Consider the following 20,090-nt stretch of genomic DNA (forward strand, 5'->3'; position numbering starts at 1 on the left):
GCGGGATGTCGACGGCGGCGGGCGCGGGACGTCGACGGCGGAGGCATCGAGCGGGTTGAGCGGCGGCTCCGGCGGCGTGCGGGCGAGCGCGAGTGCGGGAGGAGGCACCGGCGGCGGCAGGTGCAGGACGTCGACGGCGGCGGCGGGCGCGGGACGTCGACGGCGGAGGCATCGAGCGGGTCGAGCGGCAGGGCTCCGGCGGTGTGCGGGCGAGCACGAGTGCGGGAGGAGGCACCGGCAGCGACAACATGAGCTCGGCGGCTCCGCTTCTCCCCTCTCCCTTCCGGCCCTCACGCGCCACCGCCGCCTCTCGTGTAACCCACCACCTCCGTTCCTCCCTCACCTGCTCTCCTCTCCTCTCCTCTCTCCACTTGGCAAGGCTGATGGCGAGGCTACCGCCGCCGCCGCCGCTGCCGCTGCTCTGGCCCACCCGCCGCCGCTCCAGCTCCAGCCGCCCGTGCTCCCTCGCGGCCAGCCAAAGGGGAGAAAAGAGAAAGAGAAAGAAAGAGAGAAGGGAGGAGGAAGAAAGGGAGAGAGAGGATGACATGTGGGGCCCACATGTCAGTGGGCCCCACAATTTTTTATTGTGTGTGAATGACTAATGGGTCCCACGCATATTTTTTTTTCTAATGTCACCTAAGTGCCATGTCAACGCCACGTGGAAAGAAGACCGAGTCAATACTGCCACGTCAGCGCCACGTCAGCGAAGCCGTCATCCAAAACCACCAAGGGAGTCAAATTGCACCGGTTTCAATAGTTTGGGGGGTGAAGATATCCGGTTTTACGGTTTAGGGTCATGAATTAGATTGGTCACTTTTGAGGGTCCTGAAGTGAACTTATTCCCACTAAAAAATCTCGAGATATTTCCGCGATCCGGTAGGGCCCAGTCGCCCAGACGCCAACGCTTTTGTCCCTTCCTACCCCACCTCGCCGTCGCCGCGCGCTCCACCCCTCCTCTCCTCTCCTCTCCTCTCCTCTCTACGCAAGCGCAGCAATACGGATAAGCTCAGGCTTCCCGCCGCCGCCACTGCCACGAACAGTTCGCTCACCGCCTCACCGGATCGCCGCCGCCGACCAACGCGCAGCGCGGGCGCCGCGTCCCCGAACAATGGCGCTCATAGCGCCGAGCCCCCGGGTGCTGCGCGCGCGCGAGGCGCCCGCCGCAGGCGCCCTGCAGCCACCCGCGGCTGCATGCTCGACCGTCGCTGGCGGTGGCGGGGCGGCGGGGAGGCCGCTCGGGATGTGGAGCGGTGGCGGGGGCGGGGGCGGGGGGAAGGGGAGGAGGAGGGAGAGAGGGGATGGGATGTTGAGGGCGGAGGCCTACTTCTGGGACGTGTCGAAGCCGGTGGAGATGGAGGAGATCGACTCCATGGAGAAGCTCGACGACGCGCTCCGGTGGTCCGTCGAGAACAAGCAGCCCATCATCATCGACTGGTATGATCCGCTTTTGCCTTTCCCTGTTTCATTTTTCTGATTTACTACGTGAGCATCCCTGATTTTGCCAGCCCATGAATTCTCTCTGAATTCAGCAATTAGAACTGCGCTTGAGTGTTACAGAGTTCTTAGATTCGCTAGGAATCGACCTGGGATTCTGCGACCAATGTAGCATCGTGTTAGTTTCTGAAAGTTATCATTCTCTTCAGAAAGTTTCTGAAGATACCATGAAGTGAAAAAGTTTTGTTGGAATACCCCGTTTGTCAGGTTCAAATTGCAACGGGAGTGTCACAAGTTTAACTAAAAGACATGTGATTCCTTTCGAATTGAAGCTTTTTGTTAAAAATTTGTATCGGTGGAAGTTCCATGATGAATGTTGATTTCGAAATGGGTGACTGGCTGGAATGGCCCACTTGGCCCACTTAGTCTTAAGAAATGTGCTAAAATAATTCATTTGGACCCACCTGAACGACTTGTGATTGTTCCATGGACTTGTGAGGAGTGTGATCAATAATTGAGATGTTGTTGAGATGAATGTCTATTTTCTTTATCAGAATGCTAGTCTTCAACCATTCCCTAAAGAAATGCTTCCGCAGATGCTGAGGTTCTCTTAAATTGTTCTTGCCAGGATGGCTAGTTGGTGTCGGAAATGCATATATCTGAAGCCCAGACTGGAGAAGATAGCAGGAGAATTTCCAGGGTTGGTTTAAATTTCATCAAATGTTTGTATGTAGGGCTGACACAATTGACAATATGAATTCAATCAAGTTATAGAGGACAGCCTTGCGGGGTATGGACTGTGAGTGTCCCATTGCTTCACTCGAATTAAAATGGTATTTCTCATTTCTTTTGTAGAGTCAGGTTCTACTTTGTCGATGTCAACAAAGTTCCACAGACTGTGGTGAAAAGAGGGAATATAACTGTGAGTCAGCAAATTTTGAGCTTGTCTTTTTTTTTTCTGTATTAACTGTTGATTCAGAGTGACTCCAATACTTATCTTATTCATTCTCAATTTCTGTCTTTCCACGTGTTTGGATGCACTTCTATCTTCAGAAAATGCCCACTATCCAGGTAACTCCACACTTCCTTCACAGTTCATTGTCCATATACCAAAATTTGTAAATATCTCTCATTCTGCTTAATATAACACCAGCAATTGCTGGCTTTGGTTTCAAAAAAAAAAAAACCAAAATTTGATCTTAGAGTTCTCGTTCATGTTCAGTTATGGAAGGATGGAGAATGGGCAGCGGAAGTGATAGGAGGCCATAAAGCATGGCTTGTGATGGATGAGGTTAGGGAAATGATCCAGAAGCACAAGTGACTAACTACCTAAATCAAGCAATTGATATATACTGTAAATAGAGATTTGAGATGATCTCTTCAGATATTAAGTTGTAACGAGATCAATAATTAAAGCAATATTCTCTAATATATTGACGTGCAATTCTTTTGTGCGTTCGCGAAAAAAAAATAAAGCAATATTCCAGCTCCTACTAGTGCAAACTCTCAATCCAATACTTCGTACTGTATAGTATAATACTCCTGTATTAGCATGTACATAAGAACTTCAGATTTACGCCATCTGAATAGTATACTTCCAATTTACAGATTGAGGAAAGCAGACAAATTGTAAAGAATCAAATAATCCACCATTCAGTATTAACTTAATTCAATCCACATATCTACAAGATCCACTCTAATAATCTGCCTCTTTCAGAGCCCAGTTCCCAAATTTTCCATTTCCATTAATCACAAACCAAACCAACCCATGATAATTCAGGTTTCTTCAGAGTAACCAAACTAGCACCTAGCTGGCCAGAGCCCAGAAGCTAGCACTAACCGCTTCAATTAATCCTCGCGGCGGCTAGCCCAGCGGCGCGACAAGGTCGGCGACGGCGAGGACGACGGCGACGGCCAGGGCTCGTCGGTGCCGACGGGGACGTCGGAGAGCGGCGCGAGGAAGCGCCTGACGCTCATGGACCGCATCGACCGGAAGCTCATGGACGACCTCAGCTTGCCGTCCTTGGAGAAGACGCTCGACGAGCTGCGGAGGATGAGGTAGACCAGCGCCTGCACCAGCACGAACACGGCAACCTTCGTCACCGCGTCGCGGATCTCCGGCGAGATCATCAAGCTCGTCGCCTCGCCGTCCATGGCGAACAGAAGGATCAAAGCTTGTGTGTTTACGTGTATGCGCGTTTGAGCCGTGTGGGAGAGATCGATCAAAGCTTGTGTGTTTGGTCATCTCGGTCTCCGCTTTGCTCGCTTTATATAGACTCGAGCCGGACTGCATGTTGTTTCGGATTTTCTTGGTCGTGTACGCAAGCGGTGAAGTGTAGTATTTTTGTTTTTGTTTTTTGTTTTTCTTGGTGGGGGATAGCTTCGTTCATTTGATTGGTTGGATTTGCTTTGCAAGGAAGGAGGTGGCGAGCTGCCTGCGAGCCTGAAACTGTGGAAAATTTGTGTGTCTGCGATTTGGTCGATTTTTTTTTATTGTCGCGTTTAGTTTGTCTGATGCGGCGTCGTTTATGCTTTGGTGTTTGATTATTGGGCTTGATGACATCGGTTGTGTCTGGAGATGCGGCTGCTAAGAGTGCTTGGATGGCTTGGATAAGTTGTCATCTGAAGAAAGGGGAAGCAAAGGTGACATGCACGCTGACATGGCGTCCTGAATCTAGATAATGACCTATCGCGTCTACTTGTTTTAAAGTAATCACTTTCTTGGGATCAAAGCAGTGGTTTACTGGTTTATAATATACAGACGTAATTACCAAATTAGATCGAGCACGTTTCGTTTGCTGCAAGCCTTGGTCGATTAATCAACATTTCTTCGTAAACGGAAATTCTTTACTGAATGTTTATACAGTTATGTCACATTAATCCTTGCTAGATTTTCTTTTTCCTTAATGAAACAGAAAAGACTGTACCAATATTAATCCAGTGGCATAGAGTAAATTCTCCTATTCCCGGTTGCATTCTCTCGTTCCACTATCTTCCCTCCTCTTTTCTGCAAGGGTTTGAGTGCGCTTCTTGCCATCATCTCCATTGACACTCTCCTTCCCAGCCTCGATACCTTTCTCTCCTAACCTACGGTTTCCGCGCCTGACCCTTTTTCCGCGCTTGCAGTTGCAGCTACATCCTGGAACACGTAGATAAGATGAACACGTAGTAGCACTTGTGTTTGACCCTGTCACTGTACCTAATTTTCGCCGCGGAAGATCCCACCCAGAATATTTTGAAACAAACATCAACCGCTGAAATTGACCCAAATCATCCAGAAAACAACAGTTGGAAGAGAAAAGTGATGAACTTTTGGTCGAGGCGTTTCATACTTTCATCTAATCAAAATTTATCTTCTCTTCTAGATGCATACTTGGACTGTCCAGAATGCAACCGAATTCCAAGCCAGATGTCACAATCTTCTAGCCGTTTTACCTTTTTTTTTTCGCCAGAAACTTCTTTGGACTCGGCATTCCATGTGCCAATTCGATTGGGTTCGATTTCTCAGGAGGAAATAGCAGGAGGAACCGAGGAACGTGCATGCATGTAATTCATTTAATTTCATTCCTGCCGAATTATCATCACCGGCATGAAGTCCGGCACCGACTAGTAGCCAGTTGACAGCTTAATTAGAATCAGAGACAGCTAGCTCAGGAGTTCCAGCTAGCTTTGAACCTTGACTCGGTTTGCAATGGCGAGGTTAGCCAGGCAAATGTGCGATGGCCGGAGTGGGTCAAGGCCTCTCTCAATAATGGTCAGCCAGCCTCGGCACAGCTTGACTTGTGGGAAGAGATGCGCTAGATGCTATAAACGCTTGAACCGTGCACACGTGCAGAACGTTTGTGTTCGGTGTTTACATACACGGTGCCGGTGCCCATGTTATCAATCAGCAAGGTTCTACACTTCTACCGTAGAAGAATAACTAAAGAAATCAGTATTATGCATTGCATGAGATAAAGAGAGTTCATGAAACAGAGCAAAATAATATTTACTAGTAGGCGTGCAAAACGGAACCGTGATTACCTAAAATGACTTGTTTTAGAGTCGAGATCCTCGACTTGTAGTCCAAAACAGCACCAGGCTCAGCACAAGCAAGCAAGCGGAAGCCAGAGAAGCAGCATCACTTCCATGCAGGATTCATTGTACTCATGAGTGAACAGGGTGAAAAAAAATATCACAATATCACGTCCAGTTTGCGCGATGTATCGCAAGCAAAAGGAGCCAATGCAACCAAGTCATGCATTACAACCCAACTAGACAGGCCTACGAGCTTAGGTGTGTTTTCGTATGACAAAACTTATTACAACGCGCAAGGTCCTAGTATCCCGGTCTCTTCCAAAAAACTACTAGCTGCTATCTCTAAAAGCAGGGCAACTGTTAGCACATGCGGTTTCACTTCTTGACCTCCTCGTACTCAGCCTCTGGAGCCTGCTCGCCTCCGCCCTGAGATCCTCCTGTCTCTGAACCGCCTGCGCCACCACCACCACCAGACATATGCTGCCCAATCTTTGAAACAGCCTTGTTGGCCGCTTCGATATTGGCCTTGATCTTCTCGATGTCATCTGAGGTCATCACAGAGCGGAGATCGGCGATTGCTGTCTCAATCTCAGTGGCAACCTCTGCAGGAATCTTGTCCCTGTACTCTCCCAGACTTTTCTCAACGCTGTAAATGGTAGTGTCAGCGTTGTTTCTGATGTCAATGAGGGCTTTCCGCTCCTGATCCTTCTGAGAGTGAAGCTCAGCCTCCTGGACCATCTTCTGAATCTCAGCTTCTGAGAGGCCACCGGAGGATCGGATGGTGATTTGCTGCTCCTTCCCGGTAGACTTGTCTTTTGCAGAGACCGTCACAATTCCATTGGCATCGATGTCAAATGTGACCTCGATCTGTGGCATACCTCTTGGCGCTGGTGGAATGCCAACAAGATCAAACTCACCAAGAAGCTTGTTGTCTGTCGCCATCTCACGCTCACCTTGCAAGACACGAATGCCCACTTGTGTCTGGTTGTCAGCAGCAGTGGAGAACACCTGCAGAATGCATGGAGTAAATTAAGGAGGTCAAACATATGAAATGGAAACCCCTTGAAAGAGGTGGCAAGCAATCTATCACTACAGATAGAAGAACAAGGTCCTGGCAGATAAAATCAAACAGCAAGGTCAAGAATAAGTACGTAGCTAAAAAGCAGGAAGTTAGTATATCATGTAATGCATGATATAAGAGTATTCATGGATCAATCACAAAATAATCCATGATAAAGAACAGAGCAACACTATGTAATCTACTACTATACCACAATATGAAAATACAAACAAAATTTAATCACGTGACAATGAACTAGATGCTAGGTCATTAACCATTGGGATGCTTGCTAACCTGACTTTTCTTCGTGGGGATTGTAGTGTTCCGGTTAATCAGTCTGGTGAAGATACCACCAAGAGTCTCGATACCAAGTGAAAGGGGGGTCACATCAAGGAGAAGCAGCTCCTTTACATCTCCACGGAGAATACCACCCTGTATGGCTGCACCCATGGCTACAGCTTCATCTGGGTTGACCCCTTTGCTTGGGGACTTGCCAAAAATCTCTGAAACAATTTCCTGCACTTTTGGAACTCTTGTCATTCCACCAACAAGAAGGACCTCATCAACCTCCTTGGTAGTTATACCAGCATCCTTCAAGCAATTCTTGCATGGCTCTCTGGTCCTCTCGATGAGGCTATTCACCAAAGATTCAAACTTTGATCTTGTAAGTGTAATGTTCAAATGTTTAGCTCCAGAAGCATCAGCTGTGATGAATGGAAGGTTAATCTCGGTCTGGGCAGTCGATGAGAGTTCAATTTTAGCCTTCTCAGCAGCTTCACGTAACCTCTGCAGAGCCAGCCTGTCCTTTGCCAGATCAATAGCTTCACTCCTCTTGAATTCACTCACCAAGAACTCCAAAAGAGTGTTATCAAAGTCTTCTCCTCCCAGAAAAGTGTCACCATTTGTTGCTTTGACCTGACAAGAAGATAATCAGTGAATCAGCAGGAAAAAGGAATATTATGTAACTACATTTTCTTTGTACATAAAGTTACTAGTTAGCATCAGTGTGTAGTTCATAAATACTGACCTCGAACACCCCATTGGAGATTTCAAGAATTGAGACATCAAAGGTACCTCCTCCCAGGTCAAACACAGCTATCAAACCCTCCTTGTTGTTTGTTCCATAAGACAAAGCAGCAGCAGTTGGTTCATTGATGATCCTCTGGACATCAAGTCCAGCAATGCGACCAGCATCCTTGGTTGCCTGACGCTGAGCATCATTAAAATAAGCTGGAACTGTAATCACGGCCTTTGAAACAGTTTTACCAAGGTAAGATTCAGCAGTCTCCTTCATCTTGGTCAAAACAAATGCGCCAATCTGACTTGGTGAGTACTGCTTGCCATCTGTTGTTTCCACCCAAGCATCACCATTTGGAGCCTTCACAATTTTGTATGGTACCATTTTCATCTCTTTCTGTGTTTGTGGATCCTCAAAGCGTCTCCCAATCAGACGTTTTGTGCCAAAGAAAGTGTTTTGTGGGTTGGTCACTGCTTGACGCTTGGCTGGAGTTCCAACAAGTCGCTCTCCCTTCTGATTAAAGGCCACAACTGATGGTGTTGTCCTGGTGCCTTCTGAATTCTCTATCACTTTGGGGTTCTGCAATCATTAACTTGTTAAATCAAATAAACTGACAAGCAAAGCTGGAAGTGAAGCGATGAACGAAGAATCTACAGGATCACCCACCTTTCCCTCCATAACAGAAACACAAGAATTAGTTGTTCCCAAATCAATTCCAATAACCTCGTTTCCAGTTGGTTTTACACTGGGCAAAAAAACCATGAAGATGTTAGAGCATGCTGCATACATATTAGCTAGATTGTGTGTAAACTGAGATTAGACCATTACCTGAAAGCTCTTGCAAAACTACCCCATTGTGAACAAATATTCGCAGAATATGCCGATTGAGCATTGGCGGTCAACTGAAAGGTGTACAAGTTTCATAAATATCGAGAAGGTAAAATGTAAAATGCTAAACATAGCTTAAGATTGAATCTGCAATCCTTCGTATAGTCTATGTGTACAGATCTAGAGTAATCTTGAAACAAGAAGGGGAATTATTAATCTAGGTGACACTGGGAGTGTAAAACAAAATAGTACTCTTCAAACAGCAAGAGAAAATAAAACTACTTATATGCATGAGCAAGACAAAAGAGGCAGACCTATATGTTTCAGTTTCAGGGTTAACTTAACCCAGGTCCCAGAGTGGTTCTGGTTTATCACTGAAAGATATTACAGGCCATCCTTTTTTGGGGCCATCCCTTTTTGGGGAGAAGACCCACCAAACACAATGTGTAAACACAATATGTTGACAGAGATAAGAAACCGCATGTTGAACAAACTAAATTGACAGGATAGAAGATGATATAGAAATACTAACACAGAGCTCCACGTAGGTTCGGATAGAAGATGAAATAGAAATACTAACACAGAGCTCCACGTAGGTTCGGTTCAATTCATACTACGGAAACAAACAGAACGCTATCTGGCCAAGTGGCCATAAGCTTTAGACAAACAAAGCTCCAGTTCTTCCATTAGTGTATTGGCATGATTGCATGAAGCTCCAACTGAATCGTAGTACTTACAAAAGTGTCTTATGTAAGTATGCAAGAAGTGCAGCAATCACACCCGGACACTCAGGACGTTACAATCTTGTGCCTCCTAGCTTAAGGAACATGAAGAGAGGCGATCCCCTTCTTGACGAATGACCAAGAAAATCAACTACCTTACCCCACCCTCCCATCGTCCTCTACTCACCATGCTAAATTATACACGATCTAACATTTCAAAAGGAGAATGGCACACGGATCCAATCCATACCACCGGCAGTAAGGAAAAAAAATCATAATTTGAATTTGCACCTAGATAACATATCCCTCATCTAATCTAAAACAACATAGCGAAAAGGTCAACCAGTATGACATATCAGATAGGTAGCTGCAAGCCAGCAAGAGATAGCAAGACGTCAACAGCTAGTAGAGGAATCCACCGTGAAAAAAAGTAACCACAGCCACATGAGAACCCAACCAAGGACACTAATCAGCCACCCATGGCTCGATCCGGGCAGATCCAAGCAAAAGAAACCGCAGGCGAGGACCAAATCGCGCTATCACAGATCGCCGCATCAAATCAAACGCGCGAGGGAGGCAGATTAGGGAACGGGAGGCGGAGAGGGGGCGTACCGTTCCGAGGGGCGAGGCGAGGTCTCGCCGGCGGGCGGCTCGGAGAAGCAGCGACGCCGCCATGGCCGGACGGGGAGGGGAGGGGAGGGGAGGGAGGCGAGGAGGGGTTTAGGGTTTTGGTTTTGGCGTGTGGAGGCGTGAACTTATTGGGGATTGGGGGAACTTTGGGGAGAGGCGTGGCTTGCGGAGGAGGGTGGGGATTGGTTGTTGGGCTGCTGCCTGCTGGGATGGATGTATGGCTGGGCGGTGGGGCGCCACGTCGTCGCGGCTTGCGGGTGGTGCGGATGCGGGTGGCCGTGTGTGTGTGTGGAACCTTCTCGAATCGCATGGGATAGCGTGGCCTGCGCACGAATGGGCCGGCCTGGTAGGGGGTGGATCGGTTGGGATAAGTCCATCTATTGTTCCTTGTCTGTACGTCGAGTCTTTACTTGTAATCCTTAAACCACAATATCGAAAATCTTTACCCTTCATTTTAACAAAACTTTTCAAATCATGTTTTATGGCAGTATATGGATGGTTTGGCTGTTGTGACATCCTAGTCAACAAAGCAGCAGCACAAGCTCAACGGTTGAGACTAGGAGGAGGCAAACGCTGATGGGGGAATCGGACACCAGCCTGCCGATCTAGCGCGGAGAGCACCTCTATCTCCTCGGAGGGGGGTGCTACTGCGCGCGTTCGTGCCAGCAATTTAGCTGCCCCCCCCCCCCCCCCCGCCGCCCGCCCCGTTTATTTTTTCCTGTTCGCATTTTTTTTCCCGATTTTGACGTTCTCTTTTTTTTCGCCGTTTCTTTCCGATTTTTTTTTCAATCACCTCTTTACAAATGTAGAATTGAAAGTTTTTAATTTTAAGTTGAAAGATTTTAAATCTTGACCTGAAAGTTTTCAAATCTGGGTTGAAAGTTTTAATTATCGGTTGAAAATTTTCAAATCTAGGTTGAAAGTTTTTCAAATTTGAGATGAAAAGTTAAAAGTTTTCGAATTAAAGTTGAAAGTCTTAATTTAGAATATAGTCTTAAATTATATTTGGAAAGTCAAATAAAACAACCGAACGCTAATACAGAGGGGAAAAAATCTAAACTAATCACGATACTAATCACGTTTCCTAATACAACCTAATTACCTAAACTAGCGCTAATCATGACGTTAATTATTTTTTAATTCTGATTTTAACCCTATGCGTAACGACGCGTGGTCTCCCCAGGCGAAAAAAAGCAAAAAAAAAAAAAAAGGAAACGATGGACTGTCGTGTGAGGGTTTGGGCCGCGTGCAAGGGATGGGCAAGAAACACGCGCAACATAAGCTTACGCGTGTGTACGCGCGAATTAGGAAAACCGCTCCTCGGATCTCTTCTCTAGGCAGGGATCCTATCGAGCTCGCAATGGCGGCGGCCAGCCTCGCTAGTCTCCATGTCTGCCTTGTACCTCTGCGCCCAGAGCATGGCTAACGATGAGAGCAACAAAACGAGGCATACGATCCAGGAGCGCAGCACGGATTTTTTTGCAATCGTTATTTCTTGCCTCTGTCATATCACGGAAACCTTTCGATTTGGAACGGGGAGAGATGGCTGAGTGGACTAAAGCGGCGGATTGCTAATCCGTTGTACAATTTTTTTGTACCGAGGGTTCGAATCCCTCTCTTTCCGCCCCACCGCCTCCTTAGACATGAATGCGGAGAGGAAGAGGACAAGGGGTGAAGGCTTGGAAGGCCAAGAAGGTGCAGTAGAGGGACGCATCTCCTTGCAAGTGCCATCGAGGCAGGCCTCCCACAGCACAACGTGGCAGGCGAGTAGGTCCTCCTTGAGCCACTTCAAGATATGCTAAGCGGCGTCGAAAACGCCAAGGTACACGGCGCCCTTGGTCGCGCGGTCCCTCCCTGCATTGCCCCCCCCCCCCCCTCCATTTTCACTGAACCCAAACACCAGGAGCGTTCCTATGGTGGAGTTGTTCAGGCCGGAGCGACACCGCTTGCATGATAATAACGATTGAAACTTGAGGTCTAGCCCAGAGAGGGCCTAGAGGGCATGTTCTCCCCATCGTTGGCATGCTCTGTTGACCTCGCGTGCGTGGTTGAGGAAAAAGAGCGTGGTTGAGGAAAAAGAGTAGAGAAAGAAGTAGGAGCTGATACGTGGGCTCAACATATTTTTTTCTTCTCACTTACATGTGAGCTCCGTATGTTATTTCTTAAAAAAATTCTTTTTATCAACTAGAATGCCACATCAGCGGAATCAGTTGTCTGTACTGCCCTGGACCTGTCTTGGACGGTTCTGGCAATACAAGGGGTGAAGATTTATAATATCGATTTTTGGGATGCCAATTAAACTCAACGTGAAGATGAGGGACAGCTGGACTTATTCCGCTTTGGTTTTTTGCTGGCCTTATGCTTTGGCCCAGCTCAGCCCGAGAAGGCACCTAGAACGCTAGACGTCTGGTTGTTCCCCTATAAGCCGCTGGATCAAGATGGACGATCCAGATTGAGGCTTGAAAGCAGGCAATTCTCGATATGCACACTAGGCTCTCTAATGTTTCATTACTATACTTGCACAATGGACTGCTGATTTTGCCTTTTCTTTTTGGCCGGACAATGTGGCCTACTAAAGCAAAAGTCATGTACACAGGTGGATTTGACTTCATAGTTGCATCTCTATCCGACACTGCCGTGTCGATGAAACTAAGAGTTTCTGAACATCAAACATGGCGCACTATAATGTGGACAAGCAGCAGCTACCCTTCACCTCTAGCAAAAGACAAAAACATCAAACATCCATTTACTTTGGTACTAAGCTCCAGCCTCCAAGGCCTCCAGCAGTCCAGCCTCCAAGCCCTCACCTTGGTCTGAGAGTGTTCTTGGGGGCACTAATCCATGGCGTCCCTGCGACGGCGAACCTCCATGGTGCAGCAACATGCTCCGGCGATGCGTATTCGATGCCTACACGGGGGCCAACCAAAATGTTCTCCGGTTCTGGCCCGTCTAGTACCTCCAACCCACCTAAGACATGTAATGTCAGGCGAAAACATGTTGATACGATCTGGCAGTTTTGAACGATGTTGGAGATCACTGAATCATACCAGGTGTGTACAGAGGATGGTTGGACCAGTCAGTGGAAAGCCCCAGAGCTTGACCAACCTGAATAACACATTCAGAGACAGTTATAATTCAGTTGTGTGGGAACAGTGATGATGCAGAATACAAAACTTGGTATTGAAAGGCATAAACCTTTCCTGGTCCAGTGAGTAGAAGTGGCTTATCAGTCTGCTGGCCTCGACGCTGCTGAATAGTTGCCAGCCCTACAGTATTTTGCAAGACAATGAGAAAAGATGCCATCAAGCTCAAACTAGATGTTACACAATAGAATTTACAGGAGGAACAGACATTTGGCAGTAACTAGTAACCTGACTGGGTTTTTCTTACATGACCAAATGCAGATGATTTATATAAGCTCTATGGTCTAAGCATATAGTTGCTTTTGTAAAATTGGAACTCCAGTAGTCCAAACAAAGAAACAGATTTTACTTTCTGAAGTTAGGAGGGACAGACGGAAGAAAAACAATTGCCGAAACATGTGAGGAAAGATTATCGCATATCCTCTTCCTCTTGCTCACACAGCAACGTCCTCGTAAACTTCCCTTGTGTTCTTTAAGTAAAACATATTCTCTAATGCATACTTCATATCACATTAAGTCTGAAGTGAAACATACATTTCAGAAGTGAAAATTATTGCGATTACAGTATATATCTTCCGATCTAAACTAAACAAGCACCAAACGAAACTGCAGCCGAGGTTTATAAACTGTAAGTCACCCAAATAACTTGGTCATGTTCACTTGTTGTTACTTCAGGAAAAAAGCTGATCAGATCATACATGATGCTCCATAATGCTCAAAATACTTGAGAGAAATCAGAAATGCATACTGCTCAAAATACTTGAGAGAAATCGGAAATGCATACCACTAACGGGAGCACATGACCGAATCAGAACAGCAGCTCCAACTCCCTCCTTGTCAGCGACGACATTGAGCATCATGTGCAGTCCATAGCACAGGTAAACATACGCATGCCCTCCTGATCCAAACTACACCGGATGAAGGAAAACTTCAGCCCACATTGAAGTTCAAGAGACTCCCCCCAAATTTGCTAAGCTTATCGAAGAATTTAAGGCAAGAGAAGCATCGGCCTTACCACAGGAGCAGTCCTCGCCGTGATGCCGAACCGGCCGTGGCACGCGGAGTCATTTGGCCTGTAAGCCTCCACCTGGAGGAACACGCAGGAACAAATCCACAGTAATCGCACTTGGCCGCAGTGATTACTGATTAGTAGGAGTGGTAAGGTGAAAGAACAAGCACCTCGGTGATGCGGAGGACGACTTCGTCGCGGCGCAGCAGCTTGCCGAGGAGGCGTGGGGCGAGGTCAAGCGCGTCCACCTCGAAGAAATCGCGCGGCAATGCGGGCCCAAACGGCGACTGCAACGACACCGCCGTACACGCCGGGTGCGGTGGTTTCCCCGCGGCGATGGTCTCTCCGGCGGCGACGCGGCGGGTACGGGGCTGCCGCTTCTTCCTGTGGGGGGATCGCTTGAAGCGTGGGGGCGTGGGCGCCCCGGAGGTGGTGGTGGTGGTCATCGGAGATGGCCGGCTCCCTCCGGCGACCGGCGGCGGCGGTGGCGTGGGGGTGTGTGCGTGGGGATGGACGGTGCAGATGGAAGGAAGGGATTTCATCGATGGATTGGCAATACACTACGAGTACTACTGAACTCACCGGCCCACGCGATTAGTATTTACAAAAAAAAAAAAAAGTCAACGATTAGACTATGGCTGTGTTCGGATTCATATTACGCACGGAAAACGGAACGATTCATTAGCACGTGATTAATTAAATATTATCAAAAATAGATTAATTTGATTTTTTAAACAACTTTCGTATAGAAACTTTTTTAAAAAAACGTATTGTTTAGCAGTTTGAAAAGCGTGCGCGCGGAAAACGCCGAACACACCCATATGTGTTTTTTTAAAAAAACAAATGGTTGACAGTTTGGAAATAAATATTACACTTCACCATTTTATTGTACTCTATCTGTCCTAAAATATAAGAATCTATAATTGGATAGGATATTTCCTAATACTAGGAATTTAGACAGGCCTTATCTGGTCCTATGTTTTTATATTTTGGGACTGATCAGGTATTGTATTTGAGTTCATATTTATTAGAGGCATCCATATCGGTTGCATATGTAAGGTTTACATTTTTAAAGGGTACGTCAAGAGAAAAGCATTCGAGATTAGTCTCTAACAAAAGTTAGAATGGTCACCCTTTTTTTTCCATTGCTGATCTCTACCGATTAGGCATGAATAATGTATCACGGTGACAAGTGACCATGGTAATCTATGTGGGAGAATCTACATCATAAAATATGGTGAAACCTTGGAATCTCAGAGAGATACGTAGGGATGTCACTAGGGTTATTGCACTGTCATGCACACCTCTATAAGCATCTATCTTTCTTCCTCATTCGTTTAGGTTAGAAAAAAAATATGTTAGTAGAAAAACGTATTGACTTATGTTAGCCATTTATGTCTGATACCCATGAGTTGTCACGTGTGATGTGGCTATTTCGCAGTTAGCAAGAAAAACATTGAAGAATATAGATGTTGGATAATGTTTGACTATCAAAGGGGATACCATTGCCTTTACAATAAACTAGCAATACCAGTGCTAAATGAGACATCTATATGTTGTTGACCCAATAAAATTTCTACTAGAGTTAGATTACTTGATGAAATTTGAAACTACTTTACCACTCGTAACAAATAATTAAATATTTCTTTGAACTTTGATGGTCTAACAAATAATCCCTTGCTAATACTACCTCCGTAAAAAAAAAAGTGCAGTTATGGTTTCCCGTGTCCAACGTTTGGCCGTCCGTATTACTTGAAAAAAATATGGTCAATATTTTTATTGTTATTAGATGTTAAAACATGAATAATATTTTATATGTGACTATTTTTTAAAAAAAAACTAAATAAAATAGACGGTCACAACTGTAATTATATTGGGTCGGAGTTAGTATTTGCCACCATCTTCATTGGCTCCGAGATCGCCATCCAATAATTTGGTGGAGACAATTGAACAACTCGTACGGATGCTCCATCGATTTCTGTGTACCCTGTATAGCGAGTGATAGTGCCTCCATCCATCCACAGGTGACCGTCCGTTCCTAGCCTCGGCCCGTAGAGTGTCGACTTGGTGGACAGCACAAACTCGGTGTCAATAATGGTCTTGGGTGATGGCCCTTGACCTCCATCTCCATGGCGAGTGGTCGTCGTCGTAGGAGGACTCAGCAGGTTCAGGTTCTCGTTGGACACAATCACATGCCTCGGCCGCATCCACAACGGCATTGATATTGTGCAGAGCCCGATGTTTAGCTCCACCATTGCTCTTGCCGCGCTAGCTTCTGCGTCATATGTTGGCCCTATGGTTCCTTCGCTTGATGGGGGTGATGGATATAGAGCGACCTAATTGATTCGAGCGATAGTTAGCATAGTTAGTGTCTGTTCATAAGCAATTCATTATTTAGATAAAAAATATCATTCTCATAATTTACTTGTTTAATGTGGTAGGTGTTAACACTCTTCTCTACAAAACATAGCGAAACTAATCTTTTATATTTTAGAACGGAGTTTTTCTTCTTAAAAATATATATGGGAGTTTAATTCTTTTTTATTTACAGAACTTTTGGAGAGATTCATATATATATATATATATATATATATATATATATATATATATATATATATATATATATACACATAAATAAATTAATACATACCTCGATAATTTCGGGTTTGATGAAACATATTGGAAGAGCGAGGTGGAGAGGCGGAACCGCAAAGTAGAGCCCGTGTTTTGCCTCTTCCTGCCTATGGACCGCGATCGCGACGCTGTCTTCGTCCCTGAAGACAATCACCGTGTTGTCTAGTATCACGCACAAGGTGATCGCCTCGATGGCGCCGAACGCCACCATGTCCGCCTGCAGGTCATCGAGTTTCTGGAAAATAAAATCGAGACCTTGGGCCAGAACGCATCGACGATGGAGGCTGTGCATATCCCCACCCTCGGAGATCAGCTGGCTCGTGATGGGTACCAAGAGATCTCGCGCCAGTGTTGCCCTCTCGACGATGTCACCGTGCAGATCGCGTAGGTTTCCCAAAGAGACCATGATTGTTACTATTTGGCTTGGAATTTTCGAGGCTGGAGCTGAATTATACGTATGAATTTTGGGCGAATACGAATATCTCTCGCTAGCCTAGACGCAATAATACGGCGGCTGAAGTACGATTGAGATTTGAGAGAGGCTCTGATGAATATATAAGATTTTGTGGCCGAATACGAATACCTCTCGGCCTGTCGCTGGCCTAGTCGATGGTAGCAGTCGGGCTGGGCCCGCTCAGGAAGAGGAAAACGAGTCAGAATCAGACACGGGGTTGGGGGCTCCATTTAGCCCACGTGAAATTGTTTGGCCCATGCTGGCGAACATAATTGGGCCTCGGGCTCGGGCTGCTCGCACGTGCAGCGCGCGTGCGCTGCGGAGTGCTTCGTCGTGCCATCTCGCATCGCACCCCAGACCAGACCATGGCGGCGGCGGCGCTCTGCTCCGCCTCCCCGGCCATCTCCACGGCGGCAGCTCTCGGCGACGGCGTGGCCACGCTCCGCCTCGCGGTCCTACTGCGCCTTCGCCTCTCCACCGCGGGCTGTGGGCTGTGGCTGCGGTGGGGACCCCATCCTGGCAGGCGCGTCGGCGGCTTCCACGACTACGGAGGAAGAGGGATCAGGTGTTAGAGATGATGATCCCGACGGCTTCCTCCGCTCCGAGAAGGTCAGGCTTAAAAATCGGCTTTAGGTGAAAGGAGCCCGTGAATTTGCACAGTAGAGATGTTTGTACACTCTCCCACACTGATGTATGTACATTTTTTGCTGGACTAGTGCTGTGTGTTTGCCTATTTACTCTGATACGGTGCATAAGTGCATCCGTCTACAATAAGATAATACTATCCTTTTAGATGATTACGTGCCCTATAAGTGTCCAGTTACCCCCCTCGATGGCAGGAAGGGAAGATAAAAACACAACAGAGTTTGAATGTGCTGAGCATTTCAAATATAATGAAATGACAGGTTGCTAGAAGCTTAGAAGTGAAAATATATATCACTGTATGTCTGTATCAGGCATATGGTTTCTGCTAGTAATCTTCTAGCATTGAAAAATCAAATCTGTTTAGTGCTCAATGGTAGCTCTTGGACGAGATGATCTTAGCTGTTCAAGCACAATGAAATCTACAATGTTAATTGCTAAATGAACTAGTAGTAGACACCGTATATTATGAATGACGGCATTGAGAGATTAAAACTATTTACTGCTACTGTTGTCCTTAGACAAAACACTTTATGAACTGCAATATAACCTCAAGTACTATGGTTGAATATGATAAAGTTGGTCTTAAATTGTGCTAGTAATAAATTACACATACATTCGAGTCTCTATTGTTTTTCAAGTTTAGCTCTGGTTACCTGTTTCAGGTAAACGTTGAGCATAAAAGATTCGATTTTGTTTCTGTTCCAGGATCGAAAGTGCGGTATCTGAAGAGTCACATGATGACCGCACAGAGAATGAACATATTATACATGACCATGAACACCGTCATCACCATCATCATCATGAGTTCATGACCATGAACACAAACATGGTAAGTATAAATGTTGAGACATGATCATAATCACTGTCATGATCCTCACCAATTATCATTTTGAGAACTCCTGCTAAACTGAAAAGTAGTCGACGACAACTACTGAAGACAGGCTAACCTTAGTAGCAATATATCCATGCCTGAACTGTGTAGGCATTCTTATCTGTTTATATGAATCATTAGTTCATTACTGCTTGAAGCTTGATGCTACTTTTCTATTACCATGTGAATAGTCCAAAAATAATGATTGTTCATTTTCTGATACACATCATATGGTAACACCCTTTTCCTTATGGTAATATTATACTACCTTAGTAGCAATATAACTGGCTTTCTGTTCCACAATCACATAATGTACTACATTAACACCTAAAATCTCACATCAAGGAGCATGATGGCATGTACGAGGTTTGCGCACACTGCACACTCACACACAATCTTAGATCCATATGGTCCCTTCGTCCAGTACCTATTCTTTTAGGAGTTAGCTCATGGAAACATTTCATAATTACCGGGAGGCTGGGAGTTGAGCCATCTGCATTGTATTATTTCACTCAATTTCAGAAAGCATAATATGATGACTATCTTAAGTCATGGCAATGCTTTCCATATCTTAAGTGAAAATATATTAATATCATTCGGAAGTTTTTGAACTGTTTATACCATTGTCTGCTTTTGTAAAATTTTAAATATGCTAGCCCCCCATGATATGAAGAACAGGTAAACTCATTGTTTTTCTTTTCCTTATAGATCATCATGCACACGAGCATACCCATGATCCTGGTGTTTCTTCTGTAAGCATTGTTTGCAAAGGGGAGATGGATCTTGAAAAGGTTGATTCTAAATTTATCTGTCATGCTCTATTTAGTCATTATTGCTACATGAAATTTTACATCTAAATACTATCACCCATTTAATTGCCCCACACATGATGGGGTTGTGGATATTGAAATAAGTGGATAACAATTTTACATGCTCTCACATAAGCTGGCATGTGGTTGGGAAACCTACTGCTAGAATGTCTTTCAGGTTTATGTTAAACTTAGCCTGTAGTTTTACATAGTTCACTATTGATTCTTCCATCGTAGTCTCTTACTGGGACATTTACACAATGAACCAATTACTCTATATGTGTTCTTATGTAAGAAATGTCTGTGTTCCTTGGGCAGGGATACTCTATATGTGTTCTTATGTAAGAAATGTCTGTGTTCCTTGGGCAGGGAGTGCACATCATTTTCCGGGGAAGAATAATGTGGGAACCAAATGAGCCATGCATCAACAAGATTGTATTCATAGTCAATAATCTCAAATGGGGAAGAACTGGAGAAACGGCTTCAAAGATTGCCTACTCTACTGAAGGAATAAGCGAGAAACGGGACTCCAACAGGTGGTGTATACTTCAATCCAACCAATCAACCACATGAAAGTGCAGCAGCCTAAAGCAACTAATATAAGGAGGAGGTGATCAGTCTAATGTTTTCATGTACACAGCCTGAAAGCAAGAAGAATGCATGAATGGGCTGGCTATCCGCTGAGGTCAAGGAGATGGTCCGTAGAGGCTCCGGAGCCGGGCCAACTTATCTACAATGACAGCTGCAATGAAGTCATGAGTGTAGGCGGCGTATGGCACCCGTCTGCAGTCGGTGAACCCCAAGCTGTACCAGTCC

The 20,090-nt window shown here is 45.7% G+C and overlaps 4 protein-coding genes and 1 non-coding gene across 5 annotated transcripts; 2 read left to right on the plus strand and 3 right to left on the minus strand.

Moving 5' to 3' along the window:
* Positions 1-691: 691 nt before the first annotated feature.
* LOC4330886 (thioredoxin-like 3-1, chloroplastic) lies at positions 692-2,927 on the plus strand. Its single transcript, NM_001416932.1, has 5 exons — positions 692-1,434; positions 2,063-2,134; positions 2,290-2,356; positions 2,488-2,505; positions 2,657-2,927. Exons 1-5 carry the CDS (start codon positions 1,109-1,111, stop codon positions 2,753-2,755), a joined length of 582 nt encoding a protein of 193 aa, NP_001403861.1. The 5' UTR covers positions 692-1,108; the 3' UTR covers positions 2,756-2,927.
* Positions 2,926-3,677, minus strand: LOC4330887 (uncharacterized). Its single transcript, NM_001416933.1, has one exon. It carries the CDS (start codon positions 3,586-3,588, stop codon positions 3,283-3,285), a length of 306 nt encoding a protein of 101 aa, NP_001403862.1. The 5' UTR covers positions 3,589-3,677; the 3' UTR covers positions 2,926-3,282.
* A 1,910-nt stretch (positions 3,678-5,587) lies between these two features.
* Positions 5,588-9,897, minus strand: LOC4330888 (heat shock 70 kDa protein, mitochondrial). Its single transcript, XM_015770528.3, has 6 exons — positions 9,692-9,897; positions 8,358-8,431; positions 8,196-8,274; positions 7,539-8,108; positions 6,806-7,426; positions 5,588-6,459 (listed from the first exon to the last, which is right to left on the minus strand). The coding sequence occupies exons 1-6, from the start codon at positions 9,752-9,754 to the stop codon at positions 5,827-5,829; spliced, it is 2,040 nt and encodes a 679-aa protein (XP_015626014.1). The 5' UTR covers positions 9,755-9,897; the 3' UTR covers positions 5,588-5,826.
* A 1,348-nt stretch (positions 9,898-11,245) lies between these two features.
* TRNAS-GCU (transfer RNA serine (anticodon GCU)) lies at positions 11,246-11,333 on the plus strand. The gene has a single exon. It is a non-coding gene; the product is annotated as a tRNA-Ser (tRNA).
* An 893-nt stretch (positions 11,334-12,226) lies between these two features.
* On the minus strand, positions 12,227-14,435 carry LOC4330890 (DNA-3-methyladenine glycosylase). The gene is made up of 6 exons (XM_015768767.3): positions 14,032-14,435; positions 13,868-13,939; positions 13,637-13,760; positions 12,905-12,975; positions 12,757-12,814; positions 12,227-12,676 (listed from the first exon to the last, which is right to left on the minus strand). Exons 1-6 carry the CDS (start codon positions 14,401-14,403, stop codon positions 12,513-12,515), a joined length of 861 nt encoding a protein of 286 aa, XP_015624253.1. The 5' UTR covers positions 14,404-14,435; the 3' UTR covers positions 12,227-12,512.
* Positions 14,436-20,090: the final 5,655 nt, after the last annotated feature.

The sequence above is a fragment of the Oryza sativa genome, chromosome 2 (genome assembly GCF_034140825.1).
Source record: "Oryza sativa Japonica Group chromosome 2, ASM3414082v1".
NCBI lineage: Eukaryota > Viridiplantae > Streptophyta > Magnoliopsida > Poales > Poaceae > Oryza > Oryza sativa.